Source organism: Mobula birostris, chromosome 6, assembly GCF_030028105.1.
Source record: "Mobula birostris isolate sMobBir1 chromosome 6, sMobBir1.hap1, whole genome shotgun sequence".
NCBI classification, from domain to species: Eukaryota; Metazoa; Chordata; class Chondrichthyes; order Myliobatiformes; family Myliobatidae; genus Mobula; species Mobula birostris.
The window spans coordinates 144,229,665-144,250,566 of NC_092375.1; the positions used below are offsets into that span (position 1 = coordinate 144,229,665).

At 42.0% G+C, this 20,902-nt stretch overlaps 1 protein-coding gene across 13 annotated transcripts in view; it reads left to right on the plus strand.

Annotated features, from left to right (window-relative positions):
- The window catches only part of LOC140199427 (melanophilin-like), a 192,536-nt gene that overhangs the window by 102,830 nt on the left and 68,804 nt on the right, over positions 1-20,902 (plus strand). For all 13 annotated transcript variants that reach the window (XM_072261507.1, XM_072261508.1, XM_072261504.1 and 10 more), the window contains one exon: positions 17,470-17,626. In XM_072261507.1, the coding sequence (XP_072117608.1) occupies positions 17,517-17,626 (110 nt within the window). In that variant the 5' untranslated portion in view covers positions 17,470-17,516. The remainder of the gene's footprint in view (positions 1-17,469; positions 17,627-20,902) is intronic.

The following is a 20,902-nucleotide window of genomic DNA, read 5'->3' on the forward strand; positions in this document are numbered from 1 at the left end:
GGAAGTTTTCAATTGAAACATTAAAAAAAGCATTTTACAGTTTTAGCTGAATGTCTGTTTTTATAAGCAGTGATCATTTCCTTTACAGTTTAAACCTGAGAAATTTTATGATATTCTCTCAATGTGTGATTACAGTAAAGTTACTATTTCCAAATGCATTGTGCAATCATTAATGAACATGCCGCCATTTGATGCAATAACGGACAAACTATACAAAAACAAAAAATAACCAGGCCAAGTTATTTGCTATTGCCCAATGCTAATGATTTGAGCTAGACAGTAACAAGATCTGGAGTCAGCTGATGCTGGCAAAGTCCACACTGAGTACGTTCGAGCAGATGATTGTTGTGTAACTATAGCTTGATAACACTGTTGTCAACACCTTCCATCAGTTAGTTGATGACAGTGCAGACCAATGAGTGGTGAAGCATATCTTTTGCACTCATGTAACGGCTGCACCATTGATAAAGATGAGTATCTACATTATGTGGAGCCACTTCCCTCTGTTGGCTTTTTAATTGTATACCACCACTCATGGCAGGAATGAAGGGCATTGATCTGATCTGGCAGATGGGTCTGTAATGTGCCAGATCAGATCAAACCCCCATTTTAGCTTGAAGGGCTTCTATGTTGTAGCATCATCAGGTTACATTTCTTCTGGTAGCCGATGTCTCCCATTGATTTTAGAAGCCCCCACACCCTCCGCCAGGTTAACAAAATGCATATTCAGCAAAAGATTTTCCCAGCCCGAGAGCAGATCTCAGCATTCATTTATTTATTCTTTTACTTACTTGGAGATACAGTGCAGAACAGACCCTTCCAGGCCAACAAGCCACACTGCCCAGCAACCCACCTGTTTTAATACTAGACCAATCACAGGACAGTTTACATTAACCTACCGACCAGTACATCTTTGGAGTGTGGGAGCAAACTGGAGCACCTGGAGGAACCCCACGTGGTGATGGGGAGGACGTACGAACTTGTTACAGATGGCCTGAGCTGTAATAATGTCACACAACCATGGTAGTGGTTATGTCAGTTAAATACCATGTTTTAAACAAACACTTATATCTTCCTCTCCTTTCTAACATTATCATAAAATCATGTAGCACAAAATTTTGCAGTAGTGTATTTTACTTAAAGTTAAGAACATGCCGCAACCACCATTTTATTTACAAATTATAGACTGTGTTCACAGAATGAACACTCAAATTCTTATTGGATAAATTAATGGAGAGTTGTCCCTTCAGTCCTGAAGTGCTGAATTCCAGAATTAGGGTGAAACATTGATTGTGTGGTATTATGACACCTTAGAAAAACGATATGTAAGATGCTGGAGGAACTGAGCAGGCTAGGCAGCATATATGGTAAAGAGAAAACTGTCAACTTTTCGGGTCGAGACCCTTCATCGAGACCTCAGCTTTCTCCTGTGGTGCAGTTCACTTTGATAATGAAGAATATTGTTGATGAAGGGTCTTCGACCAAAACGTCAACTGCTCTTTTCCATAGATGCTGCCTGGCCAACTGAGTTCCTCCAGCATTTTGTGTGTGCTGCTTTGGATTTCCAGCATCTGCAAATTTTGTCATGTCTATATCAATGAGAGTCTAAAGCAGGGGTCGGCAACCTTTTTGCCTCTGTGGGCCAGATCGTGTATTAATGAGCGGACAGTGGGCCAGATAAATGCCATAAAAAACTTGAAATATGGGAATTATCCATTTAAATACATCTGGTTATGTTTTTCCTCAAATTAATGAATAACGCATGCTATAAAGTCATTTCTGTTAACCAAGGATGCCAATTAGTAATCAAAGAACTCAGTTTAGTTGCAATTTATTTCAATCAAGGCATCTTTTGAATCTATTAAAAGGACACAAAGAATCTTTAAACATAAAACGTATGAACATGATGCATTGAATGGTGGTAAATTAAGTATAATAAAAAAGAAAATTTTAATGCAAACAGTCAATAAATCAACGTGAAACTTGATGCTGTTTGTTGCTTGAAAGCTTCTCAATATTGGGGGTCAGACTTGTTGATGCCAAGAGCAAAACATCATCCAGATGGGCATCAGTCAATCCTGTTCTCAAATGGTTCTTGGTGTGCTTCATTTTTGAAAATAATTGCTCACACAGATAAGTGCTGCCAAACAATGATGCCATTTTTTTTGCATGGTCCACGAAGTTAGGATACTTCCCACTCGGATGAATATATTTTCTATAGAAGTCAAGAACTGACACATTTTCAGAATGAAATTTTGATCTCAATATTTCATCACACTGCATCTCAATCAATTCCATTGGAAAAAATTTCTGATGCAGTGTCCACTTCCACATCAAATGGAGTAGCAAACAACTTGAACTCATTTGCATGCAAGCAAAAATCAGCAAAACAAGATAAAAACTCTTTTTCTCAATTCTTGGACCTTTGTCTCATTTTCTAGGCAAATGAGACAAACTGGTTTCCCAGCTTGCTCGATGAAAAAATAATCTAGTGTCCAAGTGTCTTGGAAATTTGGGCACTCAGTGTCGACCTTCCTGTGTTTTGCATTCATTGCCATTGGAGTTTTTTTCTTCGATTATATTTTGAAACGCGAGTTATTCAACAAGTATCGTAGCACATGTAAATATCTGGATATTTAGCATGGATTTCTAGTTAAAACACAGTGACGCTGTTTCTGTTTACAAATTTGAACGATCCCATCTGAAAACCTGTGCGTGCGCGGAGAGTATCTAATACATATTAATAAGGTAGTCTGCCTTCCCATCATTCGTATATACCAGTGTTTGGTTTGGAACAAAACAGAACCTGGGGCCAGTGTAACAAGACACCATGCATGTCTGTCAGTGTGGTCACGTGAAACACTCAGAATAAGGAAAAATCGCTCATGGGCCGGATAAGCATAGTATCCCAATATTTGCTCGTGGGCCGGTCAAAACACCTTCATGGGCCAGATCCATCCTGTGGGCCGTAGGTTGCCTACCCCTGATCTAAAGAGAACTTGCTATTATAGAGAAAGGTGGTTGGGTTCGGTGTCAGTCCATTATATTGTTGCAGTACTTCCTCGGGCAATGTCCTCAGCCCGATCATCTTCAACTAGCTACTTCACAATGACTTTCTCTCCCTTGAAAGGTCAGAACTGAAATGTTCCCTTATGATTTCACCATCATCAGTTCTGTCCACAAAAGACAATGAAGCAATTCATGACTACATACAGCAAGACCTGACTAGCAGTAACTGATGAATAACAAGTAACATTTGCGTTACACAAATTCCAGACTATGATAATTTACAGTGGCAGAGTCTAAGCATTGGATCTTCACGTTCAACTGGAGCACCATTCTCAAACCCACAACCATAAAAATTCTGATCCAAAACATGATCAGTCAAATGCAACAAGGGTATGTTGGACAGCGGACATTATATACGGTCACTGTCTTCCTGCGATTCTTGGGAAGATAACCAATCATATTATAATGCAGATGTTTTGTTTGAGAAGATGAGTTCACTGTCTGTTAGCTCCTTCCTTACTGCATCAGCTTATGAAGATTAGATGATTATGATACATGGTGTCATTCTTGTCACTCTAATTTCTTACACATTTCTTAGAGTTTATACAAAGATATAATCTTCCTAATAGAATCTCAGTTGTCTCCTGTGGTGCACTTCATATAAATAATGCAGAATACAAAAAACAAATTCTCTTGTCTCTTTTATGATTCATCACATACAGAATGTAATGTATCATTGGGCATAAAATGATGACTATAAAGTAGCATATAGAAAATGACTGGGAATGGACTAGCAGGATATAACAGGATAATGCCAAGAATTTGATCGTCATTGATTCCAATTGGTTCTATCATCACTCAGAAAACAATCTGCTGAAGGAACTTGGGCAACATCTGTAGAGGTAGAAAGGTGGTTGAAGTTCTGGTACTGAGATCTGATATCAGGATCGAGAATATAGAGGGGAGATAGCCCGTATAAAGAGGTGAGAGGGAGTGGCAGGAGAGGGTGAGAAATGGAGCTGGGAAAGGAGTAAGGGCAGATGGAGCCGGGAAGAGCAGGAAGAAGAACGGAGTGGGTAATAGGTAGAGTCTCAAGACCGTAAAGAATAATACCATTAAGGAAGTCTTTGACTACAAGTACCTTGGGTCAAGAATGATCAGTTCGGAGAAGGACATAAAGATATAGAAGGCGCTGGCGTGGAGGACTATGAACAACATGAAGGAAATCTGGAAGTCGAACCTGACTTGAGGGCTTAAAAAGAGGATTTCCATAGCAGTCATAGAGTCCATTCTCACATACGGATGCGAGACGTGGACACTCACCAAGACTATGCGAAAGTCTCTAGATGGCTGCTATACACGAATGTTCCAGATTGCTCTTGATGTGAGTTGGCAACAGCACATGACCAACGTCGAGCTCTATGACGACCTACCGATGCTCACCACTAAAATTGAGGTGAGAAGACTGCAACTAGCGGGGCACTGTCTACACCACCTTGAGCTACCTGCCAGCCTAGTCATCATATGGGAGCCCAAGCACGGGAGGATGAACCCTGGGCACCCTCCCAAGACTATGGTCAACATTTAAGGAACAGCTCCTTCCCTTCTGCCATCAGAACCCATAAACACTAGTTCTTTATTCACTTGTTCACACTATTTATTGATTTTTTTCTAACTTATACATCTTTTGCACAATACTGCTGGTGCAAAACAAAAAAAAAATCATGTCATATGCCAGTAATAATAAACATAATCCAATGTTCTGAGATTTAAGTATCATGATTTATAATGTGTGCCTTTTCAGAATGGAAAACCTTGCAGTGTTAGAAAGGATCTATGGCTGATTTAGAACAAAGACCTTCTTCAACTCAATTCAGTCACAAGTTGAATGCATGTTTTTCATGTTTGTTCATAGTTCTAAAACTGACCAGAATATAAAATGGACCAGAGTAAAGCAAATTTAACATCTATAAAATAGTCAACAAGAAATAAACTCACAACTTTCAGGGAGGTCCTTTCTGTGTGGGCTGTGGTGTGCACAAATTGTTACAGCTGAGAGCAAGAGGACGCTGTGAAAACATAATACAGATAACTGGAATACTTGCATATATGTATTTGCCCTTAATACTAATGAAGCAAGCTTGCATTTTGTCAAAAGCCAGCAAAATTATTTTTTTATCATTGAGACATAAGATATAGATAGAATTAATGGAAAAATAATGAGACTGACAAGAATGATATGGGAAAACCAAAAAAATGCAGATGCTGGAAATCTGAAGTCAGAAGAGTAAATGGTGGAAATAGCAGCTCAGGAGGCAGTTGTAGAATGAGAAACAGTGAACTTATTAAGCTGATTCAAGATTTAAAATATGTTTATTTATCATGTGTATATCGGAACATGCAGCGAAATGCATCATTTGTTGGGGGCAACCCCAAGTGCCAACACAGCCAACATTCCAGTGCCAACAGAGCCTGCCCACATTGCTCAGCAGAACAACACAGAACACAAGCAACAACAAACCAAGCCCCATTCCTCCCTCTCACCCATGCCCAGACACAGTCCTCTAACCCCAAAGACAGTCCATAGTCTTTGGCCTCCGTCCTCCAGTGGACCAGGATTCAAACTTGAATTTGGATGCAGACACATAGACAGTGGATCTTTGATGATCCCAGTGGACATGGAGACTTACAGACCTATCGCTCTGGCCAATGAGTCTCAACTTCCAGACTTCCAATTAGACCTTCAGGCCTAGATGCTCAGCATCAACCACAGGGCTCGCTGATTCACCGAACACAAGGCCTCAAACTCCAGACTTGGTAATGACATGCTAAGCTTCGTGTTCCAATCTCGCTGATTTTGTGAACACGGGGGGTTACTGAACCTTGTTCCTCGTGCCCACGTGGAACTCTGACTCTGGTACCCACCAGCAACTCACTGACCCTGAGGGAGCCACCCTCCTTCATCCATGCTGGTTATGTCAACTGGAGATTTTGGCATGGACTGTGGATATCTCCCATCCATGTTGCTGTCCTTATGATGCAAAGCGGAGTCTCAAGTCTTAAGACTCCAGCCTGATCTCTAAGTCCACCACATCCTTTCCCTAAAACCCTCACCTGACCCCTAACCAATGTTCCCTCAAATTGTAATGACAACTGTGCACAAAAATCTTGAGCTGTGCAATTTTTTGCTCAGTGACAACATGTGTGCACTGAATAATTTCTTCAATAAAAACAGTATAAATAAGCCAGTTCTAAAATGTGCAGACAAATCATTGTGTTGTCAACACCTTTCACATCAGAAACTGGAAAAAAAAACGTAATTGTGTATAATCGTGAAGTATACTTAACATACCACAGGTACAGGGTGGTAACCTTTTGTGCGTAGTTTAAATTCCTTTGTATACACCAGTAGCAAAAGATGTGTGCGCATACACCTTTCAGGGATTGTTCCTAACTCCCGTCTTTTTCCCAAAAATCATCCTGATGAACCAAAAGAAGCACTAAAAAACAATCAAAATCTGAGCCACAGAATCAATGGAGGTCACAGCTTGGCACCATCTTGAGCATGTTTTCAATCAGTAATTTTTATAAATGATTTGGATGAAGAAGAGGAATGATGGTTAATAAGTTTACAAATATCACAAAGGTCGGTGCAGTTGTGGATAGTGTAAACAGTTGTAGTAGTTTACAATGATATATTGATAAGATGCAGAGTTGGGCTGAGAAATGGCAGATGGAATTCAATCTGGAACAGTGGGAAGTGATTAATTTTGGAAGGTTGATCTTGAAGGCAGAATAAAGGGTTAATGGCAGGATTCTTAGCAGTGTGAAGAAACAAAGGGATCTTAGGGTCCATGTCCATAGATTTCTCAAAGTTGCTGTGCAAGTTGATAGTGTTGTTAAGAAGGTGTATTGGCCTTCATTAGTCGGAAGATTGAGTTCAAGAGCCATAAGGTAATGTTGCAGCTCAGTAAAACCCTGGTTAGACCACGCTTGAGATACTGTAATCAATTCTAGTCACCTCATTATAAGAAGGATGTGGAAGCTTTAGAGAGGGAGCAGAGGAGATTTACTAGGAGGGTCCCACTGAAGGATCTCAGCCTGAAATATCGCCTGTATTCTTTTCCATAGACTCTGCCTGGCCTGAGTTCCTCCAGCATTTTGTGTGTGTTGCTTGGATTTCCAGCATCTGCAGATTTTCTCTTGTTTGAGATTTACTAGGATGCTTCCTGGATTAGAGAGCATGTTTTATGAGCATAATTTCAGCGAACCAGGGCTTTTCTCTTTGGTGTGAAGGAGGATGAGAGGTGACTTGATAGAGGTGTCCAATGTGAGAGAGGGTGGATTAAGTGGATAGTCAAAGACTTTTATTCCAGGGCAGAAGTGGCTAATACAAGAGTGCATGTCTTTAAGGTGTTTGGAGGAAACTATAGGAGGATGTCAGGAATCAATTTTTTTACCCAGAGAATGGAAAACCCTGCCAAGGGTGGTGGTCGAGGCAGATGCATTAGGGTCATTGAAGAGAAAGGTGCTCAGTTTCTGTGTGTCACCAGTGAGGAGGCAATACATGAGGCTTGCTGCTGGAGAGGAGGCCAGGTGCTGGCAGTGAGAGACATGCATTCAGCTTTCCTTTTTGCGAATCTGCTAGCCAGTGGTGGAAGCTGAAAGCGAGGGTGACAAGCAGTACTCTCTACACGACCACATTAGATGCATCACAACACCTATTTAACACACCCTTCTCTATTCTATGTTCTAGCACTAAAAAGGAAAAAAAAACACATTATAAAATGCAGAGATGGGGAGGAATAGAGAAAATATCAGGGAATGGGGGAAGCTCAAGGTTGTGAAGACGGTGGTACGGATGTTAAAAATGTTGCCACCTAAGAGAGCGTGATGGAGGCTTGTTGATCACAGCTGATCTGTTTATCGGATTATAAAGAGGACAGTGATTGAAGGTAGTGGAAGGAGAAAAGGAGATGCTGGAATTACAAGATACAAGACCATGGCTGAGAAAAGTAGTCAAGCAGCATAAAAGCAAAAGAAAGGGCATATAATATATCAAAAGTTACTGAGATGTTAGAGGGTTGAGAAGCTTTTAGAAGCAACTGAAGGCAAATTTTTAAAAAGCCATAAGGAGATTAAAAATGAAACATGAAGGTAAGCTAACCAATAATATAAAAATAGATTTTAGAAGTTTTTACAGACGTAAAAAGTACAAACGTAAAAGAGAGGCAAGAGTGGATATTGAACCACTGGAAAATGATGCTGGAGAGGTGGTAATGGGGGGGGGGGGGGTCAAAGAAATGGCAATCGAACTTAGTAGGTATTTTGCATCAGTCTTCATTGTGGAAGATACCAACAAATGCCAGAAATTGGAGATTGTTGTGGGGCAGAAGGAGAAGAAGCTTGGGAAGCTAAAAGGCAACCTGGACCAGATGGATTATACCCCAGGGTTCTGAAAGAGGTAGCTGAAGAGTTTGTGGGGCATTAGTAATGATCTTTCAAGGATCACTGGATTCTGGAGGCGGAAGAAAGAAAGTTAGCCTGAATTCAGTGGTTGGGAAGAAGTTGGTGTCCATTATTAAGGAAGTGGTTTTGGGGTACTTGGAAGCACATGATAGAGTAGGCCAAAGTCAGCATGGGTTCCTTAAAAGAAAACCATGCCTGATAAAGCTGTTGGAATTCCTAGAGGAAGTAACAGGCAGGATGGACAAAAGAGAGTTGGTGGATATTGTTTACTTGGATTATCAGAAGGCCTTTGACTTGAGGCTGCTTAACAAGATAAGAGCCTATGGTATTACAGGAAAGATACTAGCATGGACAGAACATTGGCTGACTGGCAGGAGGCAAAGAGTGAATAAAGGGTGCCTATTTCCTATTCTAGCTGGCTGCCAGTGACTAGTGGTGTCCTGCAGGGGTTGGTGTTCGGTCCACTTCTTTTCAAGTTATTTGGATGATGGGATTGATGGTTTTCTGGCCAGGTTTGCAGATGATACAAAGACAGGTGGAGGGGCAGGTAGTGTTGAGGAAGCAGAGAGACTGCAGAAGGACTCAGACAAATTAGGAGAATGGACAAAGAAGTGGCAGATGGAATACAGTGTAGGAATGTGTATGGTTATGCACTTTTGCTGAAGAAATAAGGGCATAGACTATTTTCTAACCAGAAAGAAAATTCAAAATTCAGAGGTGCAAAAGGACCTGGGAGCCCTTATGCAGAAATTTCTAAGGGTTAACTTTCAGGTTGAGTCAGTGGTAAGGAAGGCAAATGCAATGCTACCATTTGTTTTGAGAGGAGTAGAATATAAGAGCAAGGATGTGATGATGAGACTTTATAAGGTATTGTTCAGATTGAACTTGGAGTATTGCGAGCAGTTTTGGGCCCGTTATCTAAGAAATGATGTGCTGACATTGGGAAGGGTCTGGATGAGTTTCACGAGAATTACTCTGTGAATGAAAGGATTCATGTATATGGACTGTTCGATGGCTCTGGGCCTGTGCTCACTGGAGTTTAGAAAAATGAGGGCAACCTCATTGAAACCTATCAAATATTGAAAGGCCTAGACAAAGTGGACAATTCCTATAGGGGGTGAGACTAGGACCTGGGAACACAACCTCAGAATAGAGGGATCTCCATTTAGAACAGAGATGAGGAGGAATTTCTTTAGCCACAGGGTGGCTAATCTGTGGAATTCATTGCCGCAGACAACTGTTGAGATCAGGTTATTGAGTATATTTAAAGATAAATAGATACTTTATTGATGTCAAAGAAAATTACAGGGTCACAGTAGCATTACAAGTGCACAGATATACAAATATATAAATATTAGAAGAGAAGTAAAAAAAGAGCTTTAAAAAAGTTACCACAGACAGTCTAACAGAGGAGATCAGCATAGGTTGAGAGCTATAGGTTGACTCATTTTCGAGCCTAATGGCCGACAGTAAGAATGACTTCATATAGCGCTCTTTGGAGCAGCACAGTTGTCTTAGTCTATTTCTAAAGGTTCTCATCTGTTCAGCCAAGGTGGCATGCAGAGATGAGAAACATTGTCCATAATTGCCAGGATTTTCCATAGGATCCTTTGTTTTACCACAGCCTCTAGTGTGTCCAGTTTGATTCCTATAATAGAGCCAGCCTTTTTCATCAGTTAATTGTCCCAACACACCACCGCATAGAAGATCGCACTGATGACAACAGACATGTGCGGGAGAGGCCTGCATACTCCAAAGGACCTCAGTCTCCTCAGGAAGTAGAGGCGATTCTGCCTCTTCTTGTACACAGCCTCTGTGTTGGTGCTCCACCCAAATCTGTCATCCAGTGCACCGTAAGGTACTTGTAGGTCCTCACCACATCCACGTCCTCACCATCAACAGTAACACAGAGCAGTGCAGGCTGAGTCATCCTAGTGTCCATCACCATCTCCTTTGTCTTACTGATGTTGAGCTGGCTTGCACCATTTGACAAAGTCCTCCACCAGGGCCCTGTATTCATCATCCTGTCCTCCCTTTATACACCCAACTATTGCTGTTATCAGAGAATTTCTGCAGATGGCATGACTCAGTACTGTATCTAAAATCCGAAGTATACAGAGTAAACAGGAAGGGAACCAATACAGTCCCCTGTGGGGCCCCAGTGCAGCTTAGAGCCAAGTTTAACACATAGCTCTGAAGCCACACAAACTGTGGTCTGCCAGTCAGGTTATCCAGAATATATTGGAAGTGCCATCCTGCATTGAATGGACTAGGCTCTGTTCAGCTGGTAGGTGGCAGCATTGTCAACTCAAATACGTTCCTGGTAGGCAAACTGCAGGGGATCAAGGGCTGATCTGGTCAGGGGTCAGAGGTGAGCTAGGACCAGCCTCTGTCAGATCTTCATGATGTGTGAGGTCAGGGCCACTGGATGGTAGTCATTCAGGACTTTTGGTTGGCCCTTCTTGGGTACTAGAACCTCACATGATGTTTTCTATACAGCTGGGACCCTTTTAAGGCTGAGACTCAAATTGAAAATGCACTGGAGAATTTCACAAAGCTGCTTCAGGACCTTGACGTTCACACCATCCAGTCCCAATGCTTTGCCATGTCGGAGTTTCCTCAGAGATCATCTCACCTGCTCAGTAGTGAAGCTGAGTCCATGATGACGGAGGGGTTGGTGGAAGGTAGGGACTGGGGGAGGTGAAGATCAGGATGATAGTTGGTATGTGGAGGTGTGGATGGAGAGGAAGTAGACAGTGGTTCTGTGTTGTTCATCCATGTGTTGAAGTAGAGGAGGGGAGGCGTTTATGCTGAGGGAGCATTAGGTGCCTCGGCACCTAGACTGGTGTGCTGAGGGGGGTGTGAACAGGAGGGCAGTTGTCAAACCTATTGAAGAATTGTTTTAACTCATTAGGCCATTCACAGCTGCATTCAGAGGCTCTACAGCTAGGCTGATTGAAGCCACTGATGTTCCTCATGCCTCTCCACACCTCCCATGTGCTACTCTGCCCAAGCTTGTTCTCCAGCTCTCTCCTGTGTTCCTCTTTAGCCACCCTGATCTTCTCCTTTAGCTCCCTCTGCACATGTTTCAATTCCTCCCTGTCTCCTGATCTACAGGCTGTCTTTTCATGGTTGAGAAGAGCCTTTAGATCACTGGTGACCCATGGTTTGTGGTTAGGGAAGCAGCGAACAATCCTTGATGGTATTACAGTGTCCACACCGAAGTTGATGTAGCCAGTGGTGCAATCAGTAAGTCCATTAATGTCCTCCCCATTTGGTTCACAAAGCACATTCCAGTCAGTAACCTCAAAGCAGCCCTTAAAGGCCTTGATGGCCTCTGGACACCATTTCTTTACTATCTTGGTGGTAACCAGCTGATGCTGTGCTTTGGCCTTATACAAGGGCATGAGGTGAACCAGGTTGTGATCTGATTGGGGAGAGTTGTGGAGCTGGATGCATCTTCAACATTGGTGTACAAGAGATCCAATGTTTTGTTTTCACTTGGTTGACACTTGACAAACTGACCAAAGGTGGGTGGGGTTGTTGAGGGTGAAACATGGTTGAAGACTCCCAATACTGCAATGAACATTTTGGGGTGCTGAGTCTGGAGTCTCAGGTGTTGGAGTCACAGTATTTAAAGCATAGTTTGACAGGTTCTTGATTAGTCAGGGCTTTAAAGGTTACGGGGAGAAGGCAGGAAAATGGGGATGAGGGGGAGAATAAATCAGCCATGATGGAATGGCAGAGCAGACTCGATCAGCTGAGTGGGCTAATTCTGTTTCTATATCTATGGTCTTATTATCTTGCAGTTACAGGCAATTTTGAATGTTTGTGGAAGTCAACGACAGGACATCCAGACAATGAATGCTTTGACAGTCAGCTTGCCAGGGGAACAGGGCCTCCCCAGCTGTGAAAGACATTCTGTTGGTGGAGTGGATGACTTGAGCTGGGAATGGCCCTGCATTGCCCCCTCCTGTGAGGCTGAGAGCACAGCAAGCAGTGATCCCGCAGGCCAGCAGTCACTGGTTGCCTGTGGCAGTGTGGACTTACACCCATCCAGCTCAAGGGGCTAGCCACACTGACAGAGAAACTTCACAGCTAGAGAGACCTATTCCACCCCCCCTGCCCCCACCCACACCATAATTCCTTCCCCACAACCCTATGGCTGAGTGTGTCTGTGCACATTCGTGTGTATGGGGACATATTGTGGTGAATATTTTTTTGAAATATTTCTCAAATGTCAAATAAGTAGCTCAGCTCAAATGCCATCTATAAATTTGTCAGTGATACAATTATTGTTGGTGAAGAAAGGACGTACAAGAGCGAGACATATTAGTTAGTTGAGTGGTGTCGCAGTAACAACCTTGCACTTAATGTCAGCAAGACCAAAGTGCTGATTGTGGTCTTCAGGAAGAGTTAAGATGAGGGAACACAAACCAATCCTCATAGAAGGATCGGAAGTGGAGAGAGTGAGTAATTTCAAGTTTCTGGGTGTCAATATCTCTGAGGACCTAACCTGGACACAACATGTTGATGCAGACATAAAGAAGGCAAGACAACAGCTATGTCTCTTTAGGTGTTTAAAGAGATTTGGTTGTCAACTAAAATAGTTGAAAACTTCTACAAATGTACCACAGAGAGCATTCTGACTGGTTGCATCACCGTCTGGAATGGGGGTGGGGGGGTGGGTGCTACTGCGCAGAATTGAGGTAAGTTGCCGAAACTTGTAAAATTAGTCAGCTCCATCATGAGTACTAGCCTCCATGATATCCAAGACATCTTCAAGGAGCGGTACTGGAGGAAGGCGGCATCGATCATTAAGGTCCCCCACCACCCAGAGCATACCTTCTTATTATTACTATCGGGAAGGAGGTACATAAGCCTAAAGGCACACACTCAGTGATTCAGAAATAACTTATTCCCTTCTGCCATTTGATTTCTAAATGGATATTGAAACCATGAATAGTATCTCACTAACAAGAGAAAACCTGCAGATGCTGGAAATCCAAGCAACACACGCAAAATGTTGGACGAACTCAGGCGGCATCTATGGAAAAGAGTACAGTCGATGTTTCAGGCCGAGACCCTCCATCAGGATGAGAAAAAAAAATGAGAATTCAGAGTAAGAAAGTGGGATGTGGGGAGGAAGAACCAGAAGGTAATAGCTGAAACCGGGATGGGGGAGGGGTGAAATAAAGAGCTGGGAAGTTGATTGGTGAGAGAGATACAGGGCTGGAGAAGGGGGAAGCTGATAGGAGAGGGCAGAAGGCCATGGTAGAAAGAAAAGGAGGAGGAGCACCAGACGGAGGTGATAAAGTGAGAGAGGAAAATGGGAATGGTGAAGGGGGGTGGGGGGCATTACCTGAAGTTCGAGAAATGGATGTTCATGCCATCAGGTCGGAAGCTACCCAGATGGAATATAAGGTGTTGCTCCTCCATCTTGAGCATGGCCTCATCATGACAGTGGAGGAGGCCAATGACTGACATGTCAGAATGGGAATGGGAAGTGGAATTAAAATGGTGACCACTGGAAGATCCCACTTTTTCTGGTGGACAGAGCATAGGGCCCAGCAAAGCAGTCTCCCAATCTGCATTGGGTTTCACCGATATACAGCTGGCCACACCTGTATATACCAGATATGTTAGATGACACCAAATGACTCACAGGTGAAGCATCACCTTACCTGGAAGGACTGTTTAGGGCCCCGAACAGTAGCGAGGGAGGAGGTATAGAGGCAGTTGTAGCACTTGTTCTGCTTGCAAGGATAAGTGCCAGGAGGGAGATCAGTGGGGAGGGACAAATGGACAAGGGATCCCACTACCAGGCACATCTTTCCCTCCTCCCCACTTCCTGCTGTGGGTCTGTTGGGGTAACCTATTGTATCCAGTGCTCCCAGTATGGCCTCCTGTATATTGGTGAGACCCAACACAGATTAGCAAACTGCTTCGCTGAGCACCTGCACTCCGTCCACCAGAAAAATCAGGATCTCCCGGTGGCTACCCATTTTAATTCCTCTTCCCATTCCCATTCCAACATGTCAGTTCATTGCCTCCTCTACTGTCATGATGAGACCACACTCAGTTTGGAAAAGTAATACCTTATATTTTGTCTGGGTAGCCTTCAGCCTGATGGCAAGAACATCAGTTTCTCAAACTTCCAGTAATGCCCCCCACCTTCGCTATTCCCCATTCCCATTTCCCTCTCACCTCCCTCTGGTGCTCCTCTGTGAGTCTGTTGTTTCTTCCTACCATGGCTTTCTGTACTCTCCTAATCAGATTCCCCCATCTCAAGCCCTGTATGTCTCTCACCGATCAACTTCCCAGCTCTTTACCTCACCCGCCCCCTCCCGGTTTCACCTATCACCTTGTGGTTCTTCCTCCGACATCCCTCCCCCCAGCACCTTCTTACTCTGACGCCTCATCTTTTCTTCCCAGTCCTGATGAAGGGTCTCAGCCTGAAGCGTCGACTGTACTCTTTTCTGCCCGGCTTGCTGAGATCCTCCAGCATTTTATGTGTGACACTACCTCACTACTTTTTTTATTTCTGTTTTTTTCTCTGCACTACTTATTTCAACTGAACTACTTATTAGACATATATATGCTTACTGTAACTCAGCTTTTTCTCTATATTTATTTACTATGTACTGCTGCCATAAAATTAATGAATTTCACGACATATGCCAGTGATATTAAATCTGATTCTGATTCTAAATTTTTGCACAAGTGTTATAAATATATAGTGCCTTGAGTGCTGGCATCTGTTATATCACTGGTTCCTCTTTTTCTATTTATTCCTTTACTATTTGTGTTAGAGTTTCTAATAGATGCTTTTACTTTAAAGATTTAATTGAAACTAACTCAAGAGACTTGTTTGTGACCAGAGCGGACTGGATTGAAGAATATTGGGATAAGCACAACAGACTCTCAGAGGAGAATCCATCCAGTATAACAAAGCAATGTTGAATAAAGATGATAGTCATAATCTGTTTCCCAAAATCCCCAGATCCTTTGAGGCTCATCCTCTAAGTCACTGTGGCATGGGTCCCCTTCCCAGCTGCTGCATCTTGTTGACATTATCTCTCTTTCTCCAACTACATATTTTAACTAATTTTTCTCTTTTGTCTTATTAATAATTTCCTAAGCCATCATATCCCAGTCCTGTACTTGCCATCTTGCCTCTCCACTCTCAGTCCAGATGCAGGGTTTTGATCCAAAATGTCAACAGTTCCTTTCCCCATACATGTATTCTCAATTTTCTGAGTTCTTCCAGTCGATTTTTTTTTGTTGCCCCAGATCTTCAAATTTAGATTAAACAATACCATTTTGGAGAAAAAAAGTGTAGATGGTAGAAATCAGAAACCAAAACAAAATCTGCATTTATTCTTTCACACCTTGAGCTAACCCTTGAATGGCATCCTTATGTCAGTTGTCTAGAATTCTGTTACAAATGTTCCTTCTTCAGCAATGTGGCTCTTTGGATATTTCAACTTTGCTTTCTACCATCTCCTAAACAGGATTCTGCCTTTAATTACCCACTGTAGGTGCTACAGTTCATGTTAGAGTCATAGAGCTATTCAGCATGGAAACAGGCCCTTCTGCCCAACTCATTCATGCTGTCCAAGGTGCCTTCCTGAACTAGTTCCATCTGCCTGCATTTGGCTCATATCCCTCCAAACCTCTCCTTTCCACGTATCTGTCTAAATGTCTTTTAAACATTGTATTTGTACTTGTCTCTATCATTGTGTCAGGCAGCTAGTTCTGTGTACCCACCAGCCTTTATGGGGAAACTTTACCTTTTAGGTCCCTTTTAAATGTTTTCCCTCTCACGTTAAAACTATGCCTTCAAGCTTTAAGCTCTCCTATCCAGGGAAACAGACATGACTGAAAAACCTTACGCATTTGAAACATTTTATTATTAGTTTAAGGTACCCCTTATAGCTACACAAAATGGTAGTTGACAGAATACCCAGGGATCAAAATATTTTTGGCCACTCGAAACCAAGGAAACTAATTCAATCAAATTCATCCCTTTTTTATCTGAACACTCCAACAAAAAAAATGCATTTCACCCTCCCTGCCACCCTAGCCACCAGTGCTGTCCCTATACCTCCCTCCACTGTCCCTGCCTGCCTTTAGCTCAGGTCAGATAACCAGATGTCATTCTCCAAAACTCACTGTTTAATCATTTCCATCATATCTTCACACTGGGTGAAGTTCACTGCCAAGTCCTATATTCATTAAAAGTAAACTTATGGCCTCTGCTCTCTCAGCAACACATAGCCTTGATTTACAGGGAATCCTAAAACTCATTTAGTCACCTCAGTCCAACGTCTGGTAATGTTATTAATATTAAATTTATTCATCTATTAATATTTTTGTCCTTGGGAAGTTCAAAGGCATGTTTCAAAGTTGGTTTTGCTTACATGTCATTTAGATTATGATCAAATTTAAAGAGAAGGCCATACAGGGATTTGATGTATTTTATGTCTTCAGATCTTTAAGAACATCCCATTTGCAATACTTCAGGGTGATCCAATTTAAAATTTTAGACCAATAAACAGCGTTGAGAATACGGTTCCAGACTGATCCCAAATCCTGATGAATAGCTCAACTATTGCGTCACTAGTTTCAAAGGCAGTATTTAGGATTAAGATCTCAATTTTCATCCAGATGTTATTACTCTTCTGATGTAAGTCAATTCAGGTGCCTTTTAAAGCAAAAAATGCTGGAAACACCCAGCAGGTCAGGTAGTCTTTGAGGAAAGAGAAGAAGTCCTAACATTTCAGGTGTGAGACCCTTCAGCAAAATTGAATGCATTTTTGAAGAGGGACAAGTTCAAAGAATGTACTGAAAAGGGTAGAACCAGGCTGGTGGACTGAAACATTTTTGTCCAGATCCCATATATATTTATCTATTATGTGATTTAAAATGCATAACCCAGAACATGTATTGCTGCTATCATGAAATGATTTGAAATGTGTGTTTATGCAGATTTCTTCATTGGTTCCCTGGTGAATGATAAAGAGACTTTACCAAGTATGGCCAGGAAGCTGGATCTTTCACAGTTAACAGAAGAGGAACTCCAACATGTCTTACATGTTGTTCAACGAGATATGAATCTGCGGAAGAAAGAAGATGAGCGGCTTGGGTAAGCAGATGCAAGTTTTCCACCTTAGTAGGGAGGATTGACCAAGATGAAGGGCCATATCACATACTGTAACAAAATTTGCTAAGAGCAAATTAGCTTTGATTACGTCTTATATCAGGATCCATGAAGCTTTCTTTATTATTATTATTCACTTTTTGGATGAGTTTTTTTTTACTAAAATCCATATTTGCCTTGGAGAAGGTGTTGGTTACTTACCTTCTTGAATCAAAGTGGTCCTTTTGTTCCAGCAATGAAAGTCAATGATGTGTAAGTCAGGGTAGAATGTGAGTGAGTTTGAGGAGAACCTGCATACATTGTTGGTCCCATGTGTATTCTGCCCTTGTGCTCCTTGGTAGTACCATTGGAGTAATCGGGACGGGTTAACTACAGTACATTTTGTGGATGTAACTTCCATTCCTAAGCTCTTTTCCCACAGGGCCGCAAATTTTCTGTGAGTTTTATGTTATGAAAATGATTTTTTCCCAAGAATCAAGTTGTTTACTAATGGGCAAAAAAAATTGAGCAGGTGTTGGACAGGTTAGTATTGATCAATGGCAAATCTATTTTTCTTTTCCTATGCTATATGCTTCCACATTTTGTCTGCATCTTTTCATGATCTTCTCTCTATGTCTCACAGCATAATAATGGGCAAGAGGATGGCTTGCAACATGGTCTGAAACATTGTTCTTTTGTTCTTATGCTGTATATTCCATTCTAATGGGGGACATTCCCTTGACCTCCCCTTGCCTACCCTTGGGAAAACTCCTCTTACAGTGGGACTCAGCCAACTGAGAGGCTGGCTGCCAGTTCCATTCCAACAATAGCTTTTAAAGCTAGCAGGTAGTGACCACAACGTAAAGAAACCCTCTCTTCTGCTTAAAAATGAAATATTTTAAAGTAGTTGAATTACATTAAATTAAAAAAAAGGAGCTAACTTGTTTGAATCAGCCTGGTGGAATTGCCTGGTGTAACAGCACAATCCAATGGGCAGATTTCTCAAACTGTGCTGCAAAGTCTGGTAAGTATGCTCTTCCCATTGGGTCTCATGAGGGGTTCACTGATTCGAGTCCTGAAACAGGCAAGGTTAAGTGAAATGCCTGTGCCTGAGAGGGCCAAGCTGCCATCCAAATAAATGATCACGTCCATTGTATCAGATCTTAGACAGAAGACTGGGGCCATCATAGCCTTAAGCAGCTAGGTGTCAAAAGTTTACAATTACTCCTGAGGTTTTTCAATTGGTTAAAAGTGCCATATGAATGCAACCCTTTGGTGGTGTTGTGCTACCCAATATTATCCTGCATGTGAATGGGTAAGTGGTGATCTATCATTCTAAAAATGGACCCAAAATCCTCAGCTTCAGCCTTTTGTCATTTTCACTGATCACTTCCTATCCTCTGCTGCTACTTCCACTCTCCACTCCCCTAACTGCCTAACACCACAGCTCCTTTCACCTCATTCACCTGTCACCTACCGGCTTGCCCTTCACCTTTCCACTTTTTTTATACTGGTTATCTTCCCTCTATCATTCAGTCCAGGTGAGTGCCTTGACCCAGAATGCTGGCTGTCCATAGATGCTGCCTAGTCTGCTGAGTTCCTTCTGCACATTTTTGTGTTGCTTAAGATCAAATCTGTTTGTTTTAGCATTTAAAGCCTATATGGATCAATGTACTGTGGACAAAGGAATGAGTTAATAAGCAAGGCGACATACTGTTTACTAAATCTTTTATCACTAGCGTTGAATGTACAGGAATCAAAACCACCCATTGAGCAAATAAAAATGCTTCATTGTGTATTTGGGGTAGGCGTGAGTTGTTAAAATGCATCAGAGGAATGGTTTAATATTCCTTAAATTTGAAGATCTCTGGATACTTCTTTAGAAACAATTTGCCTGCTGACAAACTCTCAGATATTGTTTTGTTTTAGCAGAAAATTACTGTCTGCAAAAATTTGATTGCTACTACCAGATGATGGGACATTTAGATAATTCATTAAGCAGCAACTTCTGTTACCTTGAATCAGTTATAGTGCTCTTGCATGTATGTCAAGGAGTGTCCAGTGGATTAGGTATGGGTGGGGTTGTAAAACAGACAGGAATGCAGAATTTGACTCAAACATACCTTCAATTAGTTAATGAAACTAAGATCAGTGGAAAACTGAACGGGTGACCGACAAGAAACCTCCATTGTTGTGCCCCACTAATGTATAAAGCACTTTCCAGGTATTCAAACCTAATACTAGGAATCTAAATCGACTTCTCCTAAATGCTTGTCTAGTTCAAAAAGGCTCTATCAGTGTTGCCTATGAAATATATATATTTGATAGAACAATAATGGAAAAGACATTCAGAGCCAGTCGCATACTATATAATTATAATTATTAAATATGGTGCACACACATTCCCTATCCACCTGCAGTAGAGGCAAAAGTAGTTTCTTTTCACTTTCATCAAGAATTTAAAATAGCTCTTCATATGCCAGAGAACTTAGATTGAAAGGTTCAAAGGTTCATTTATTATCAAAGTATACAACTCTGAAATTCTTCTTTTCTATCCATAATACCAAGAAAGAAAAGAAAGGCTGCAGGATCATCGACCCCCAAATTCCACTTCCCCGCACAAAATAAAAACAAACAAAAACAGAACAGGCACCTCAACCCCCAATTCCCTCCACCTGCACCAAAAAAAAAACAAACAAAATGGAATAAGCATAGCGACCCCAAAATCCCACTCCCCACACAAAAAACAAGAAAGATTGGGTGAAAAACACAGAATACAAAAAAACTATAAGACTGAAAAACGTCTATAGTCCAAGTCCTCACCCTGGGCAGAAAACCTGGGCGACACTTCTGGGCACAGCAGCAGACTCTCCCCTCTCCCATACAGAGCGATCAAAAGACAGGTAGCCGGTGGTCTCCGCCTGCACTCGCCTTGATGTCTCAATCTCCCTTGACGCTTTAACTGGCGCACATTGGAAGCTTTAATCAGTGAAATAGAGTCGAACATTAGCTTGCGAGCCACCCCTCAGCCTGCCCACCATGAGATTCGCTCACGCTGCCTCTGCCTCCCAGAAACCTCTCAGAGACTGCAGAGCGCTGAAACACCCAAACAATCTCCAAACTGCAAATCACAGGCTCCAACAGTTCCAGAATCACGTTCAAGATGAAAAACAAATATACAAGTCATAAAAGAAATGTTATAGAAGGTTTCATGGTCTATCCAGAAGATGTCGACAAAAGGAGCATTGTATGCAGGTGCCATCTTGACCAGATTTAGATATT